Source organism: Lygodium microphyllum, chromosome 14, assembly GCF_053477565.2.
Source record: "Lygodium microphyllum isolate KBCC chromosome 14, Lygodium_microphyllum_v1.1.10, whole genome shotgun sequence".
NCBI classification, from domain to species: Eukaryota; Viridiplantae; Streptophyta; class Polypodiopsida; order Schizaeales; family Lygodiaceae; genus Lygodium; species Lygodium microphyllum.
Genome location: NC_141148.1, coordinates 14,949,818 through 14,963,158, shown reverse-complemented (window position 1 = coordinate 14,963,158; position 13,341 = coordinate 14,949,818). Strand labels below are relative to the sequence as shown.

General features: G+C 37.0%; 1 protein-coding gene across 1 annotated transcript; it reads left to right on the top strand.

Annotated features, from left to right (window-relative positions):
• Positions 1-1,922: 1,922 nt before the first annotated feature.
• Positions 1,923-4,243, top strand: LOC148025347 (uncharacterized). Its single transcript, XM_087692247.1, has 9 exons — positions 1,923-2,402; positions 2,495-2,536; positions 2,674-2,751; positions 2,839-2,913; positions 2,980-3,033; positions 3,125-3,217; positions 3,321-3,374; positions 3,452-3,523; positions 4,208-4,243. The coding sequence occupies exons 1-9, from the start codon at positions 1,923-1,925 to the stop codon at positions 4,241-4,243; spliced, it is 984 nt and encodes a 327-aa protein (XP_087548373.1).
• The last annotated feature ends 9,098 nt before the right edge of the window (positions 4,244-13,341 follow it).

Here is a 13,341-nt window from a genome sequence, read left to right as displayed (position 1 = left end):
TTGATTATTTGCCTCTAAAGAAACAATTAGAGCTTTTAGTGCGATCCAGGACACTTTGTCATGATTTCCTAAGCATGTGGCGTCATAAAACAAGATGGTTAGGGAAAGATATCCATATGCAACCAGAATTCATAAACGAGTTTTGGGATGGAACAAAGTGTCGTGAGTATCAAGATTTTTGGAATCCTGATGCTGAGTATGAGATGGCTGTTGTGTGTAACAACCCTACATGTGGGAAAGTATATACAACTTTTCCAAGGTCTTGTTTTTCAATAGTTCTAGAACAAGGTTTTGACCAAGAGATGCAACAGTATAATTTTGTTTGTAAAAAATGCCGACATCTCAACAAATGTAAAAAGAAAAAGTTTAGAGGTGATCCTCGAAACTTGGCACTTCTTTTACATTGGGATGGCTTCCAAGCCTCTCGTACCACTCAAAAAGACTGTGGTGTGGTTGAAATTAAGGTCCTTAATGGTGGGAAGGGTTCCATATTAGGCATTATTCCTGTTTTATTCATACCTTTTAGTTGCTCTAAATTTATTCGTAATACTCCTGATGTATTTCAAACTTTTTTAAGACCACTTATTAGTGAGCTACAAGACCTTTACATAAATGGTATGCAAGTGCCATACAACTATCCTGTAGAAAAGATTTTTGAAAATCCAATGGGGCAATCAAACTTTTGTGTTGTTAGATCAATGCTAATGATGGTTACAGGGGATCATCCTGCACAATGCAAAATAGGATCCTTCAAAGATGGTGGGCAATTCTTTTGTCGTAGAGACAAAGCCCAAGCTACTCTTGATACTAGTAATCCCTCATTCCAAGGACGTTACCTTTACGATGGTAGTCGATATCAAGCAAGATATCCTCCAACCCAACGGTCCATAGGTGAAATGATTGATGCCTTATCAAGTTCAAAGAGGGCATCCACACAAGCTGAAAAGGATGGAAAACTAAAGCTTGCAGGATTAGCTGGAGAGTCTATTCTATGGAAACTGTATGATTTGTATGGTTTTAACTTGTCAATAGACTTGGTATATGATGCTATGCATGTGTTATCTCTAAATATATTTCAAAAATACATACGAGTACTCATGAGAGCCATGTCCAATGAAAAGAAAAAGATGATAGATTTTTGTTGTGAAAAAATGTGCAAATTGTCATGGTTGAAGTGTGATCATAATAGAAGTACATGGAGAATTGATATTGATGAAGATATTTGGAGGGATTGGAATTTGTGTTGCATGGTAATGTCAAACTTTGAAGTTACAAAGAGAAGGAGAGTAACATTATCAAGTGGAGAGTCTATAAATGTTCCAATAGTGTGGAGATCACGTGATGTAACTTGACTGCTTTAGAGTGTGTGTGTGTGTTGCATTCTTGGAGATTGAAATGGGTGCTAGTAGCATTGGTCATAATGGATATCATTATCTGATCGTCATCCCATTGTGTATATCATAATGCTTTATCTATGGGTATTTGTATATTAGGACGGTATCTCGTGGATATAGCTCATGTTGTGTCTCATGTATAGGTAGTTGGACCTTTGTGTGTATGTGTGTATGTGTGCATGTGTGATTATTAAAAAAAGAGAAAATTTCTTGTTGAAGAAGATTAATGTATGGATATAATCTCTTGTTTGAGGAATACTAGCATATAAAGTTGTAAATTTGATTTTAGCTTGTATCTTGTTTGATTTTAGCTTGTCTCATGGTTTGTATAGTTGTATATTGTATCCTTTTTATATGATTGATTGATTCTTTATTGGTTGAATACTAACATAGTTTCTTGATTTAATTTTAGCTTGTCTCATGGCCTCCCCAAGTCAACAAACTCTAGATTCAATGATGCAAACTATCATCACTTTGCAAAAAACAATTGAGGAACTAAAATCAAAGAATGATAGTTCCGAACAAACAATGAGTATGAGCAAACCGGTTTCAATACAAAGTAAAAGAGTCCAGTTGCCACCTCAAAAGCAAATCAAGAGTATACAAATAGGGGATGTATCTCTGATGAAGACTCCTACATATGACCAGATTTTCAAACCACCTAAAAGGATTAGTCGAGATGACCAAGATGAGTTTGGAAAACCATTTTTACTAAAATACTATCGAGATACGCAAAATGTTAGGTATTGTGCTAATCACAGAAAAGTGTATAATTGGGTCAAGAGCTATGAGATTGGCAATGATTTGCGGTTTCATAATAATAAAGATGACAAACATAGAATTTTAGAGATCATAGATCAAAACTATGATCAAATTTTACCCCTTGAGTTTCCTGGTGCTACTTACCTTTGGAAAAAGGAGGATGTATATCTGTACTATCTTTCTGTTGCTCAAAATCTCAGAAAGAAACTCAAGAGGAAAAGATCATCTTTGGTGGATATATCTTTGGTAAGCATATTTATTTATCAAAATTTTCTCACCCCATAGATTATATACACAAGAAATTGGTACTGATTGGCACAACTATGTTTTTTTAATAGAAGAATCGAAGCTTCGAGCAAGTAGATATGCAACAAAAACCGGTAAGATTTGCAATTTTCATCTCAAGTTTTATTTTTTCTATTGTATAATTTTTATTATCTTGATCATTATTATAATCATTTCACTTTAGGTTTCTTAGATATATTTACCTTTCATTATATTTTCTCTAAAATTTTAGGATACAAGTGAGGAGGTGTATTATCCACAACTTATGGTGGAAGAACAATGCATCTTTTCTGAGAATAGTGCAACACATGTATGTACATCGTTCACTCATTTAAATATTTTAATATTTAGAGTTTTTAGTTTTTGATATTGACTTCAATTTTCTTGCTTGTACTAGTTGGAATCTCACAATGATGGTCCACCTCTTGTTTCAATTTCTGCTTCCGAAAAATGTCAAAAAAATAATGAAATGGTTAGTATATCTTGGTTTGTAGTCTTTTTTCATTTGATTGTCTCTAACACTTAACTTATGTTTCAGGACTATTTAAACTCAGATCATAGTTTTATGGAGCTACTACAAGGAAATCCATCTGTATGAGGAATATATACATATATTCTTAATTTTTGTATACTTTTAAATTTAAAGATATTCCATTCTAAGTTTTACTTTTCTTGTATTATAGGGTTCATGCGGTAGTGAACACTCTCTTCCAGAAGATATGATCCAAGATCCTGAGGAGGTTGAAGTAGCACGGAAAAGTCTTCGTGTACGAAAGGTATGCTAATTAGCTATCTCTTGATATTTTATTTTAATATATGCATTTAATAAATTATATCTAATTACAAAGTTATTGTGATAAGTTGAGTGAGAAAATGCAGCAAAGCAAGCAACAACAAAAGGAGAGTAAGGGCAAAAATAAGAAATTATCCAAGGTACTTCTTTGCATTTTTTTTTACTAAATGTGGCATAATTTAATTTTGTTAACTTTATTTTCTTGTCTATACTATAGACTCTCGACCATGTTGAGCCATCAAAAAGTGTGGATCCTTCTAATATAGAATTGCCATCAAGAACTTCATCGGTAACTCAATGTTATTAAATATTAAGACAATAGAGTAGCTAATTAAATTATGATGTGGTAGCACTCTAATCTATGTTGTATTTCTAAAATGCAGGTTGTTAATGCATTTGAAGAGGAAGACCAAGAAACCATTCTCCTCAAATATTTAGACATCCAATCCATTGATGAGCTATATGCATCGTTAAAATCTACATATGGTGTTATTAAGAGAGATCCTACTTTTTTAGGAGGACGCCATGAGCAAACATTGCCAGCCATGAGAAAAGCTCTCGTAGATTGGTTACTCTATAGAGAGAAAATTCATGTTACAAAAAATCACAATAAACCTTTGAGTATTGATGATATATGTATCTTGAATTGACCTCTTTATCAATGAAGATAATATCTTTTAATTCTTTTTATTATTTTGATTTATATTTTTTACCATATTAGTAATTCTTAAAACTATCTACATGATTGCAACTAGTTTTTTATATATAAAAAATACTATATGGTTAGTTCTAACTAGTTTGTTTATATAGTAAAATTTCACTACATAGATAACTAGAGAATCTTGAAATTCCTATATAGGAATTTTTTACTATATCACTAACTTGTAAAGTGTTCCACTTTTACTACATGAGACTTTTTCTAGATACTTTGGTAAGTATCTAGAAAATTTCTCTTTTTTTTCTATATGGATAGGTGTCTAAAGTTCCTTGTGAAACACCTAATGCGTAAAAGTGGTATGTACATCATCAAAAAGAATAATTGCAGCTCCACAAGGTATAGACATGCCAGTCTCATAAGTGACTTACATTGCTCTGGAGAGCATCTTCACAATCGTCCTAAAGGCGCTGCTGCACATATTCTTCGAAAAGATTGCAGACTCCTTAAGAGCCCGTTTAGGCAATCAAGACTAGGCACTATAATCAACTTTAATTCTACCAAAAAGTACTTCGTTATGAGCATTAATTCCAAATGGCACATAACACAAACCCTAACTACATTCCAATCCTTTAGTTCTTCTTCATTGAATCGCCCTCAATCCTAGAGTAGTACGTGCTTGGTGCTGAAATCGAAGGCCAAAACCTTGCCGCATCCACCCACACCCTCTTGGCTTCAAGGCATGCCCCCAAACATCAACTAGGTCTTCTTCAAACTTCTGGCAAAAAGTGCATAATGGGGAGATCCTTTTGTAGCTGCGCTTTCTCTTGGTATGAAACTTACTTATTAATACCCTCATTAAGAAAAGGTTCAAGTGTACTCATGGTGTTGCCATCCAAACGTTCTTTATGCGACTTGCCATACAACTAGACAATTTAGAGGGAATTGACTCTTTGAATCATCTACAACTTTTAAGGATCCATATCAGGTTGCCTATCATAAAGTCACTTCAAGCCTTGAGCTTGACCAAAAGATTACCATCCCACGTTGCCAAGAAGAGAAGAGGGTTGTTGGCATATCTGATATAGGAAATGGGCTAGTATCCTTCATGTAAGAGTGGACAACCTACATGCAATTAGCTTCATCAATAAAGAGACCAAATTTCTATGAGATTAGATCAATGTTGTTGAAGCTTATAAGTCCTCTAGGGTCCCATAAATCTCATCACCACTGTCAAGTGGCCTCCTTCTAACAAGCCAAGGAAAGGATTAGGTTTGCTTCCTATGGGTTAAAACCATTGGTAAAGGGGGAATCATGAACCATATAATTAGTTGCATGGAAAATTTTCGCTTCATACCATCCATGCCTTCCATTCCATCTCACATATCAATTCCCACCAATTGAAGACCAAGTCTTCAATTGTCCTAGAGTCCACCAACTTTACATGGCCTCTCTTGATGAGTAGCTTGCCAATAAGATATAGTAGCTTCAACTTAACCTTGCTAACAAGAGCAATCCCAATGCATTGCCTTAGAGTGCACCCATGGTTAGTCCTCAAAGAGATGCCCCAATAGCATGAAATTTAGCTATAAGGCTTTTCTCCCTTGTATTCTCTAGGCCCACTAGCCCTCCAAATTCCTTGAAGTATGTGGCCTAATCCCATGAAATAGCATGCAACTTATGTTGAATACCATAAGACCACAGGAATTGCTTCATTGACTTTGTCAATTTAAGGTCAATTTCTCCCTAGCAGGATACAAAGAAAGGAAATATAGTGGCAACATTGATCACACACGGTGACAAGATCATTTCGCTATTTTGAGGTGACTTACCAAGCTTACATCACATTAGCCCATTTCTTCATCAATTTGTCCTCCACTTTTTCCAATAGCCAACCAAAGCACTGCTTCAGAATCACTATAATGCCTAACAAGCACCCCAAATAATGCACTACTTGACTAGGATACTATATGTTTAAAACCATAATCAACAAGTCAAGGAGGAGGGTCACCCCAACTAAGCAAATTGAGTTCCATCTAAGCAATTGTAACAACCAAATCTAAGACAAATGAGAAGTCATCATAGAAAGAATAAGCAAGTAGTCAATACCGAATTTATCTACCAATAGTAAATTGGAGTTACCATTAGCGAAGAATTGTGCGGTAAAGGGTTGTTCATTAGGAAGCCTTAATAGCCTACTCCCTACCTTGCAAACAAGAGGGGAGCTATAAGACACCCTTGGTGAATAGAGGGTTTGAGCTCTAAATCTTTTAAGAGCACACCATTAACAAAGACTTTGGCAAAGGCATTAGCAAAGAGGCTCTAACCATGGTACAAAATCACAAACCAAATCCTAACCTATCCATCATAGCTGTGATAAAATCCCATTGGATGTGATCATAGGCTTTGTCTAGGCCCATGCTTGGGAGGAGGTCTTGTTAACCAATGCCCATGACAAACTTGAGGTTCAATGCAATGTTATGAATGTTTGTGTCAAACAAAAACCATATTGCTTAGAATGCACCACTCAAGGGAGAAGACACTTGATTTGTTTGGCCAATGCTTTTGTGAAAAGTTTACAGGGAAGTTGAGCATGGTAAGAGGGTGCTAGTGGGATGGCTACATCCTTACTTGGGATTTGGGGATAAGCTTGATAATGCTAGCATTCACTTCTCTCTCTACTTCACCTTTCTCCTTGAAACTATTCACTAGCATAGTCACCTAGGTCACTTAAGCACTCCTACTACAATGCAAGGTAAAATTCAATAAGAAATTCATCTAATCCTAGAGATTTCATTTTACCCATAACTTAAGGATATAGATAACATCTTCTTTAGAGAAATAATATCATCAAAAGAAAACATATTAAGATTACAAATAATATAATCCTAAAATTTGTAGAATTAGATAGTTAGAACCTCCAATCCTATGCCTTAGCAACTTAAGGACATAGATAACTTCTTCTTTACAGAAAGAATATCATCAAAAGAAAACATATTAAGATTACAAATAACATAATCCTAAAATCTTGTAGAATTAGGTAGTTAGAATCTCCAATCCTGTGCCTTAGCATGGCCATGTCTCTTTGAGGAAGAGTGACAGCTCTCATGCAAGCTTGTTGAAAGGTAGAGCCCAAGTGGAAGCACACAATCAGAAGCAAGAGAAAAGTAAAAGCTATAGCAAATGGAGAAAGAGAGAAAGAGAGAAAGAGAGAGAGACACCATATATGGAAACTCCAATAGTCATAATGTGTGATCGGCCTCCCTTATTCAAATGTCACTGAAAGAATAAAGAATGAAGTGACAATGATGGGTGCCTACCACCTACAGTGTACATGTGTGCAGGTACTATCAATATAATGAATACACATGTGGTTAGGCACAAAGTGCCTTTGTCCCCAATAACCTCCCACTTAAAGGTAAATGTGCACCTAGTGAGAGGAGAGAATAAGAAAAGAGTGACAAATGACAATTGTACATAAAGTACAATAGGATGAGAAATAGATCTCATCTTATCCTACATCCATTATCTTTCTAAGGAAGGCAAAATACTCCATTGAGAAACTTTTAGTAAGAAAATATTCAAGATTTTGGTCCATTGAGATCTTGACAAGCTCAATGGACTTGTCCTCAATGACCTCTCAAATAAAGTGGTTATAGTGCACCTCAATATGCTTTCTCTTCTCGCATGGAAGACTAGTTTTTTGGCCAATTGAATAACACTCATAGAATTCAAATGGAGTGTAGGGACCACATCAATAATACCAAGGTATGACAACCCAACTAGAGAGCCTCCTTGCAAGCCTTAGTGCGCATACCCTAGACATCCAAGAAACATCGCCTCTAGCAAAGCTGAAGACATAGCTAGAGGTGGACTTTCTAATGTATGCATATCTTGTATAATTAGAGTAAGTGTATCCCACAACTTCTATATCCTAGTCCCCATAACATATACACATATCTACATTAATCTTAAGGTACCTCATAATACCTTTCATGGCATCTCAATGCCGCTTGCCAGGTGTATCCATTTAGTGTACCACAACTTCCATTGCAAATGACTAAGGATAATCAACATGACTAACCTTCACATGAGAAGGTAAAGGACAGCCAATATGCTTAACATCCTGTATATGAAACCACTCAAGAACCTTCTGGATGTACTCCCTCTGCAACAAGTAAAGGAGCCCATTAGAGTGGTTTTTCGTTATGCACATCCTAAGAATATGGGAGGCCTATCCCATGTCATTCATCTCAAAGCTCTTCCTAAGTTGACCTTTCAAGGTATCCATCTCATCATAAGCACTCCCAGCAATGAGCATATCATCCACATAGAGTACCAAAATTATAGGGCTACCATCATTGGCCTTCTTCTTGTATAAACACATATCCATATCACTATGGGTATATCCTATGAATACATGAAATCATCGAACTTGTGGTACCATTCTCTATGTGCATACTTATGGCCATAAAGGTTCTTTCTCAACTTGCACACTAGGTGTTCCCTACCTTTTTTCTTAAAGCCCTTAGATTATTGTATATAAATCTCATCATGCAAGCCCCCATGTAAGAAAGTTGTCTTGGCATCCATCTGATAGAGGTCTAGTTTGAGCTACGCAACCAATGCCAAAACCAAGCATTGGGTAGTCATCTTGATGACAAGAGAGAAGACTTTATCAAAGTCAACACTGTGCTCTTGTTTAAGAATCTTAGCTACCAATCTAGCCTAATAGGATGGCTTGGGGCATCTGTCACTAAATTGATTGCTTACTACACATTCTCTATTTAATCAATTCATGTCAATAAATTAATGACTCACTTTTCTTTAAGTGTTGATGATGATCTAGCATGGCCATGAGACCATTGAGAGACCGATATTCCTAGTGCATCACTTAATGCGGTGATCAGAGCACTGTGACGAGGATATCTAGTACATGCAGTACAAGTTATGAAGGGGAAAAGAAGTGTCTACCAAGTGTAAGAGTGTACACAAGAACCAAGGAGTTACACATAAATGAAGATAGATTGAGTTCTAAGAAGAGGAAGTGCATTAGCATTGTGTATATGTATTTATATGTGCATCTAAGGACGCCTAGGAATGTTTTAGTTGTGTGTAATGAGCATTGCATTCATTTGGGGTCATCCTCTCCCCTACAACTCAAGGTTTAAGGTTTTTTCTTTCATTAAGAAAGACGAGAGGGAATTCTCTCACTAAGAAAGACGAGAGACGTGATCCTTTGGAAGTGAGGAGGGAAGTGATTTTCTATTTCTAAGGTCTAAAATGACACAAGCTTTTGTGTGAAATTCAATCTTAAGGTTGAGGCTCAAGGCAATCTAATGAACTCTCCTTATCTATGACTCAAGGTGGTTGCATGGACCATAAGTTAAGAGTACAATTTAAAAAGTCATTTTTTGGAAAATCCATTTTTAAAATATCTTGCAATAGAAAAAAAATCTCTAAAAACGGACTGCTAGAGTTATTGGAAAGACCGAGATCTACAACTTTCGTGTTTGACGTTTTTTCATCCAAAAAACGCACAAAGAGATATCTTGAAATTAGTACTGCAGAGTGGAATAACCACATCTTGCATGAAGATCAACTCAACTCTCTCTCCAAGAAGAGAAGCTCTTGAAAGCCTATAAAAGAGGAGGCTCTCCTTGGGTGTAAGAGAGAGGTGAAGGAAGCATCATTTTGCATGTATCCAAGAGGAGAAGAGAAGGTGCAAGTGCTATGGAAGCCCTGCTGAAAGCAAGTACTGCGGAAGCTCTACTGAAATCAAGTTCCAAAAGGAGAATAGAAGGTGCAAGTGTTGCGGAAGCTCTATTGAAATCAAGCTCCAAGAAGAGAAGAGAAGGTGCAAGTGTTGTAGAAGCTATGCTGAAATCAAGCGCCAAGAGTAGAGCCCTACCCATATTGTGTAGGAGAGAAGGAGACTCAAGAAGGATCAAAAGGTGCCAACTTCCAAGTTATGCAAGTGTTAGCCGATTGTATGTGCAAGGAACCATGATCTTGTTTCCAAGATCTACAAGTAAGAATTGGCTTATGTGTAATGGAGGAGCTTACTCTTTATCAATAATATAACTCCACAAGGGCGGGGACTAGCCCATCTTCCAGTCCCCAGAGTGTTGCCAATTTCTCTACCTCTCTCTCTACATCTTTCTTTCCTCTCATCTATTCTCCCTCTGTGCCAACATAATATTCATCATATATATTTTAAGTATATAAGAAAGTCGAGCGTGTATCTCGGATTCTATAACAGTGGTATCAAAGCAGGTCTCTTTGCTTTTCTCAAAGTAAAGGTGATCCTTGCAAGAAGAAGCTAATGATGGCAACTGATGAAGCACCTACAAGTGAGCAATTACAGGCTCAATTGACAAAGTATCATAGCTTGTTGGAGATTCCCAAAGTACTTCAATTGATTGACAGCTTAAGGGCAAGAGAAAAAGCTACTTATGAAGGATCGAATCCTCCAAAAGATGGTGATACTGGAGAAAACACAATTGCACCAATTGATGGTGAAGATGCAGAGCATCCAATTGCTGAGAAGCTTCCTAGAAGGAAGAAGGATTCTCGGGTCAAGAAGAGTAAAAAGACCTCACCTCGAGTAAGGCGGATAAGGAGGGAGTCATCTCCCTTAGCAACCAGCTACTCCCCTGATTACTCAAGTTCCTCCTCCTCCTCCTCGTCATCTTCTAGTTTCTACTCTCTTGGTTCTAAGTCTCATGCAATCCGCAAACGAACAAAGAGGGACCATAAGAGGAGCAAGCTTAAGAAAACTAAGACTTTCAAGTCTGGGGATAAGGACATAAAGTTTGAATCTTACTCCGGTAAGAGAGATCCTGCTAAGGCATTAGCCTTTGTTAGCAAATTTGAAGTTGCTTTTTCTAATGGTAAGTTCTTCGAAAAGTCCAAGCTAAGGCATGTAGGCATGCACTTGAAAGACACCGCCAACAATTGGTGGTTGACTCTCATTTTGGAGGGAAGGAAACCTACGACTTGGGAAAAGTTCAAAAAGAAGTTTTATGCTTAGTTCTTGCCTCTTGATTTTGAGAATGATGTCAAGAAGGAGTGGGATTGGCTAGGCCAGAAAGAGCATGAAAAGGTCACTAGTTATGTGGACAAGTTTTGGTCTACTCTTCTCAAGGTTACTTCTTTCATGGAGATCAGCAATGAAGAGAAAAAAATGAAGTTTGAAGCTGGCCTACTCCCTCATTTACACAGAACCATGAAGGTGTATCCACATGAAACCTTATCTCGCATGATGGAGTCTGCCATCTGGAGCCCCGAAAGGAACACCAAAGAAAAGGGAATTCTCTTGCAAGAAAATCTATCTTGTAACATCAACAAGCTTGTTTATCATGTTTTATATAATCACAATGAAGAAAAGAACACCAGGCACAACAAATCTTCATGCAGCATCATGTAGACCTCCCATGGATTTTAATAGAATCAACCATATTCTTCAACATCTTCACAAAATCCATCAATCGAACAAAGAAAGCAAAGAAATACACCATATTTGAATGGAAATACATCACATAGTATTCATATTCAATATCTTCATAGTCTTCTCTCTCAATCTCTCATATACAATCACTCTGTTTCAGTAGAATTGGCTATCTCTGACTCTCTCTCTCTCTCTCTCCATCAATAATACATCATATCCTCACTACAATCTCTCAAAATCACCCTCAATAATCCTTCTTAGGTCATGGATACCCCTCCCAAGAGGTATGTCTGATATGAAGAGTCACCAGAGCCACTACAGTGTCCTTTCATAGCTCACTACTGTCACTTCACTCTAGTCTTCACTTGAGTCTTTGGCAGCTACTTCTTCCACTTCTTTCAACTCTTTTGCACTTGTATTCACCTCTTTCCAAGGCTGGAAAACTTTCCCAAAGTCACACATACATTCCACAGAACACTTACAGAAGTATACAGAACAGTCTACAGAACAGTACCAGAACAGCTATAGTACAGAACATAACAGAGACAGAAGCTCTACAGAAGACCTACAGAAGGTTACAGAAGGTCATCAAAACCTCATAACTCATTCTCAAATCATTCCAAACTCTCACAAACTATTCAATAAACTTTCACAAGATCTCAATCTTCATTAATCAATACTCCATCCCTCCTTACAGAAGACAATCAGAACAAAACAGACCAAAACAGAGCAAAACAGAAGGTATACAGAACCTATCAGAACATCACAGAACCACCAACAAACATCATGATCTTCCAAAACACAATCATTACCATCCAAAACACTCTCAAACCACTTCTAAATCAATCAATCATCTCATAAAATCAACCATTCAGCTCTCAAAAACAACAAAAAATCAGCCAAAAAACAAGTCATTTCAACACTCAACATATCCCCACACTTAATAAGGAAGCGTCCTCACGACCCAGGAAAAAGGGAATACAAGTGCATTGAAAAGCTCAACTTTGATCTTCAATATCTCCTCAAAAAGAATCCATCCACCACGACCCCAACTTATAACCTGTTTCTGATATAAAAATACAAAGAAAGGAAAACCCTTTATACATTAACACCTCTTATCAAACTAAAAATCTCAACAAATTTGTAAAGGATATAAAAATTTGCTTCTTCTTCATTTGCATCTGCTTCAGTTCCGCATCCACGACCCCATCACCACAATTCTCCAAAACGTAGCTCGTACACGAAATCCAATAGGAAACCACCACGTTCGTTTGACATAAATGAACTCACAACACAAACACTAATACACAACACAACCATCTGAATGACTCCGTCTAAAAGAGAGTTTTTCATTAAAAAGCTTTCACCATACATTGGAAAGGTATCAATGAAGATGATCCCTCTTAAAAGATTGATGTTGTCGGAAACGATCCATAGATAAGGATTCATCTACAAAGTTTTTGGGAGGATTTTGAAAAAATTGGAGACAGCACATCCTTTCCAACAGGACCAGGTATCTACTAGGCAAACAGAGGGCATGAAAATACAATATCTCCATCTGGTGGGAATCAATGCTAACATTGACATTCATGCACAACTTTGGAATAGGCTTGGAATCATTATGAGAGTGCCTATGCATATACGTCAGGCACCAAGCAAAGTGAGCAGTTAATCTCACTGAGGGATTTGCAGACTGTGAATACTACTGAGCAAAATGAACATAGTTTTGATAAGCTTGGCTAGAAGCTGTCCATTCTCCTGGAATTACTGGCCAATTAATCTGCGGTCCTGTAAGGCAATCATCCGAACTCCATCCCCTTCTTCTGGAAATCTGATTATCAAACCCGTCACAGTACTAACCAACTGAGGTGGTTGAGATATGGAAGTGTTAGGAGAGGGTAGTGGAATAAGGGAAAGTGGATGTAGGGAGGGATAGGAAAAATCATAAAAGGAGGAAAAGATTAAAGAAGGAGTGGCAGAAATTTGTAGGGAATCACTAAGG

Coding starts and splice junctions, on each gene's coding strand:
- LOC148025347 (XM_087692247.1), top strand. CDS start 1,923: ATGAGTATGAGCAAACCGGTTTCAATACAAAGTAAAAGAGTCCAGTTG. Junction 2,403..2,494: donor CTTTGGTGGATATATCTTTG/GTAAGCATATTT, acceptor TTTTTTTAATAG/AAGAATCGAAGCTTCGAGCA. Junction 3,218..3,320: donor AAAGTCTTCGTGTACGAAAG/GTATGCTAATTA, acceptor GAGAAAATGCAG/CAAAGCAAGCAACAACAAAA.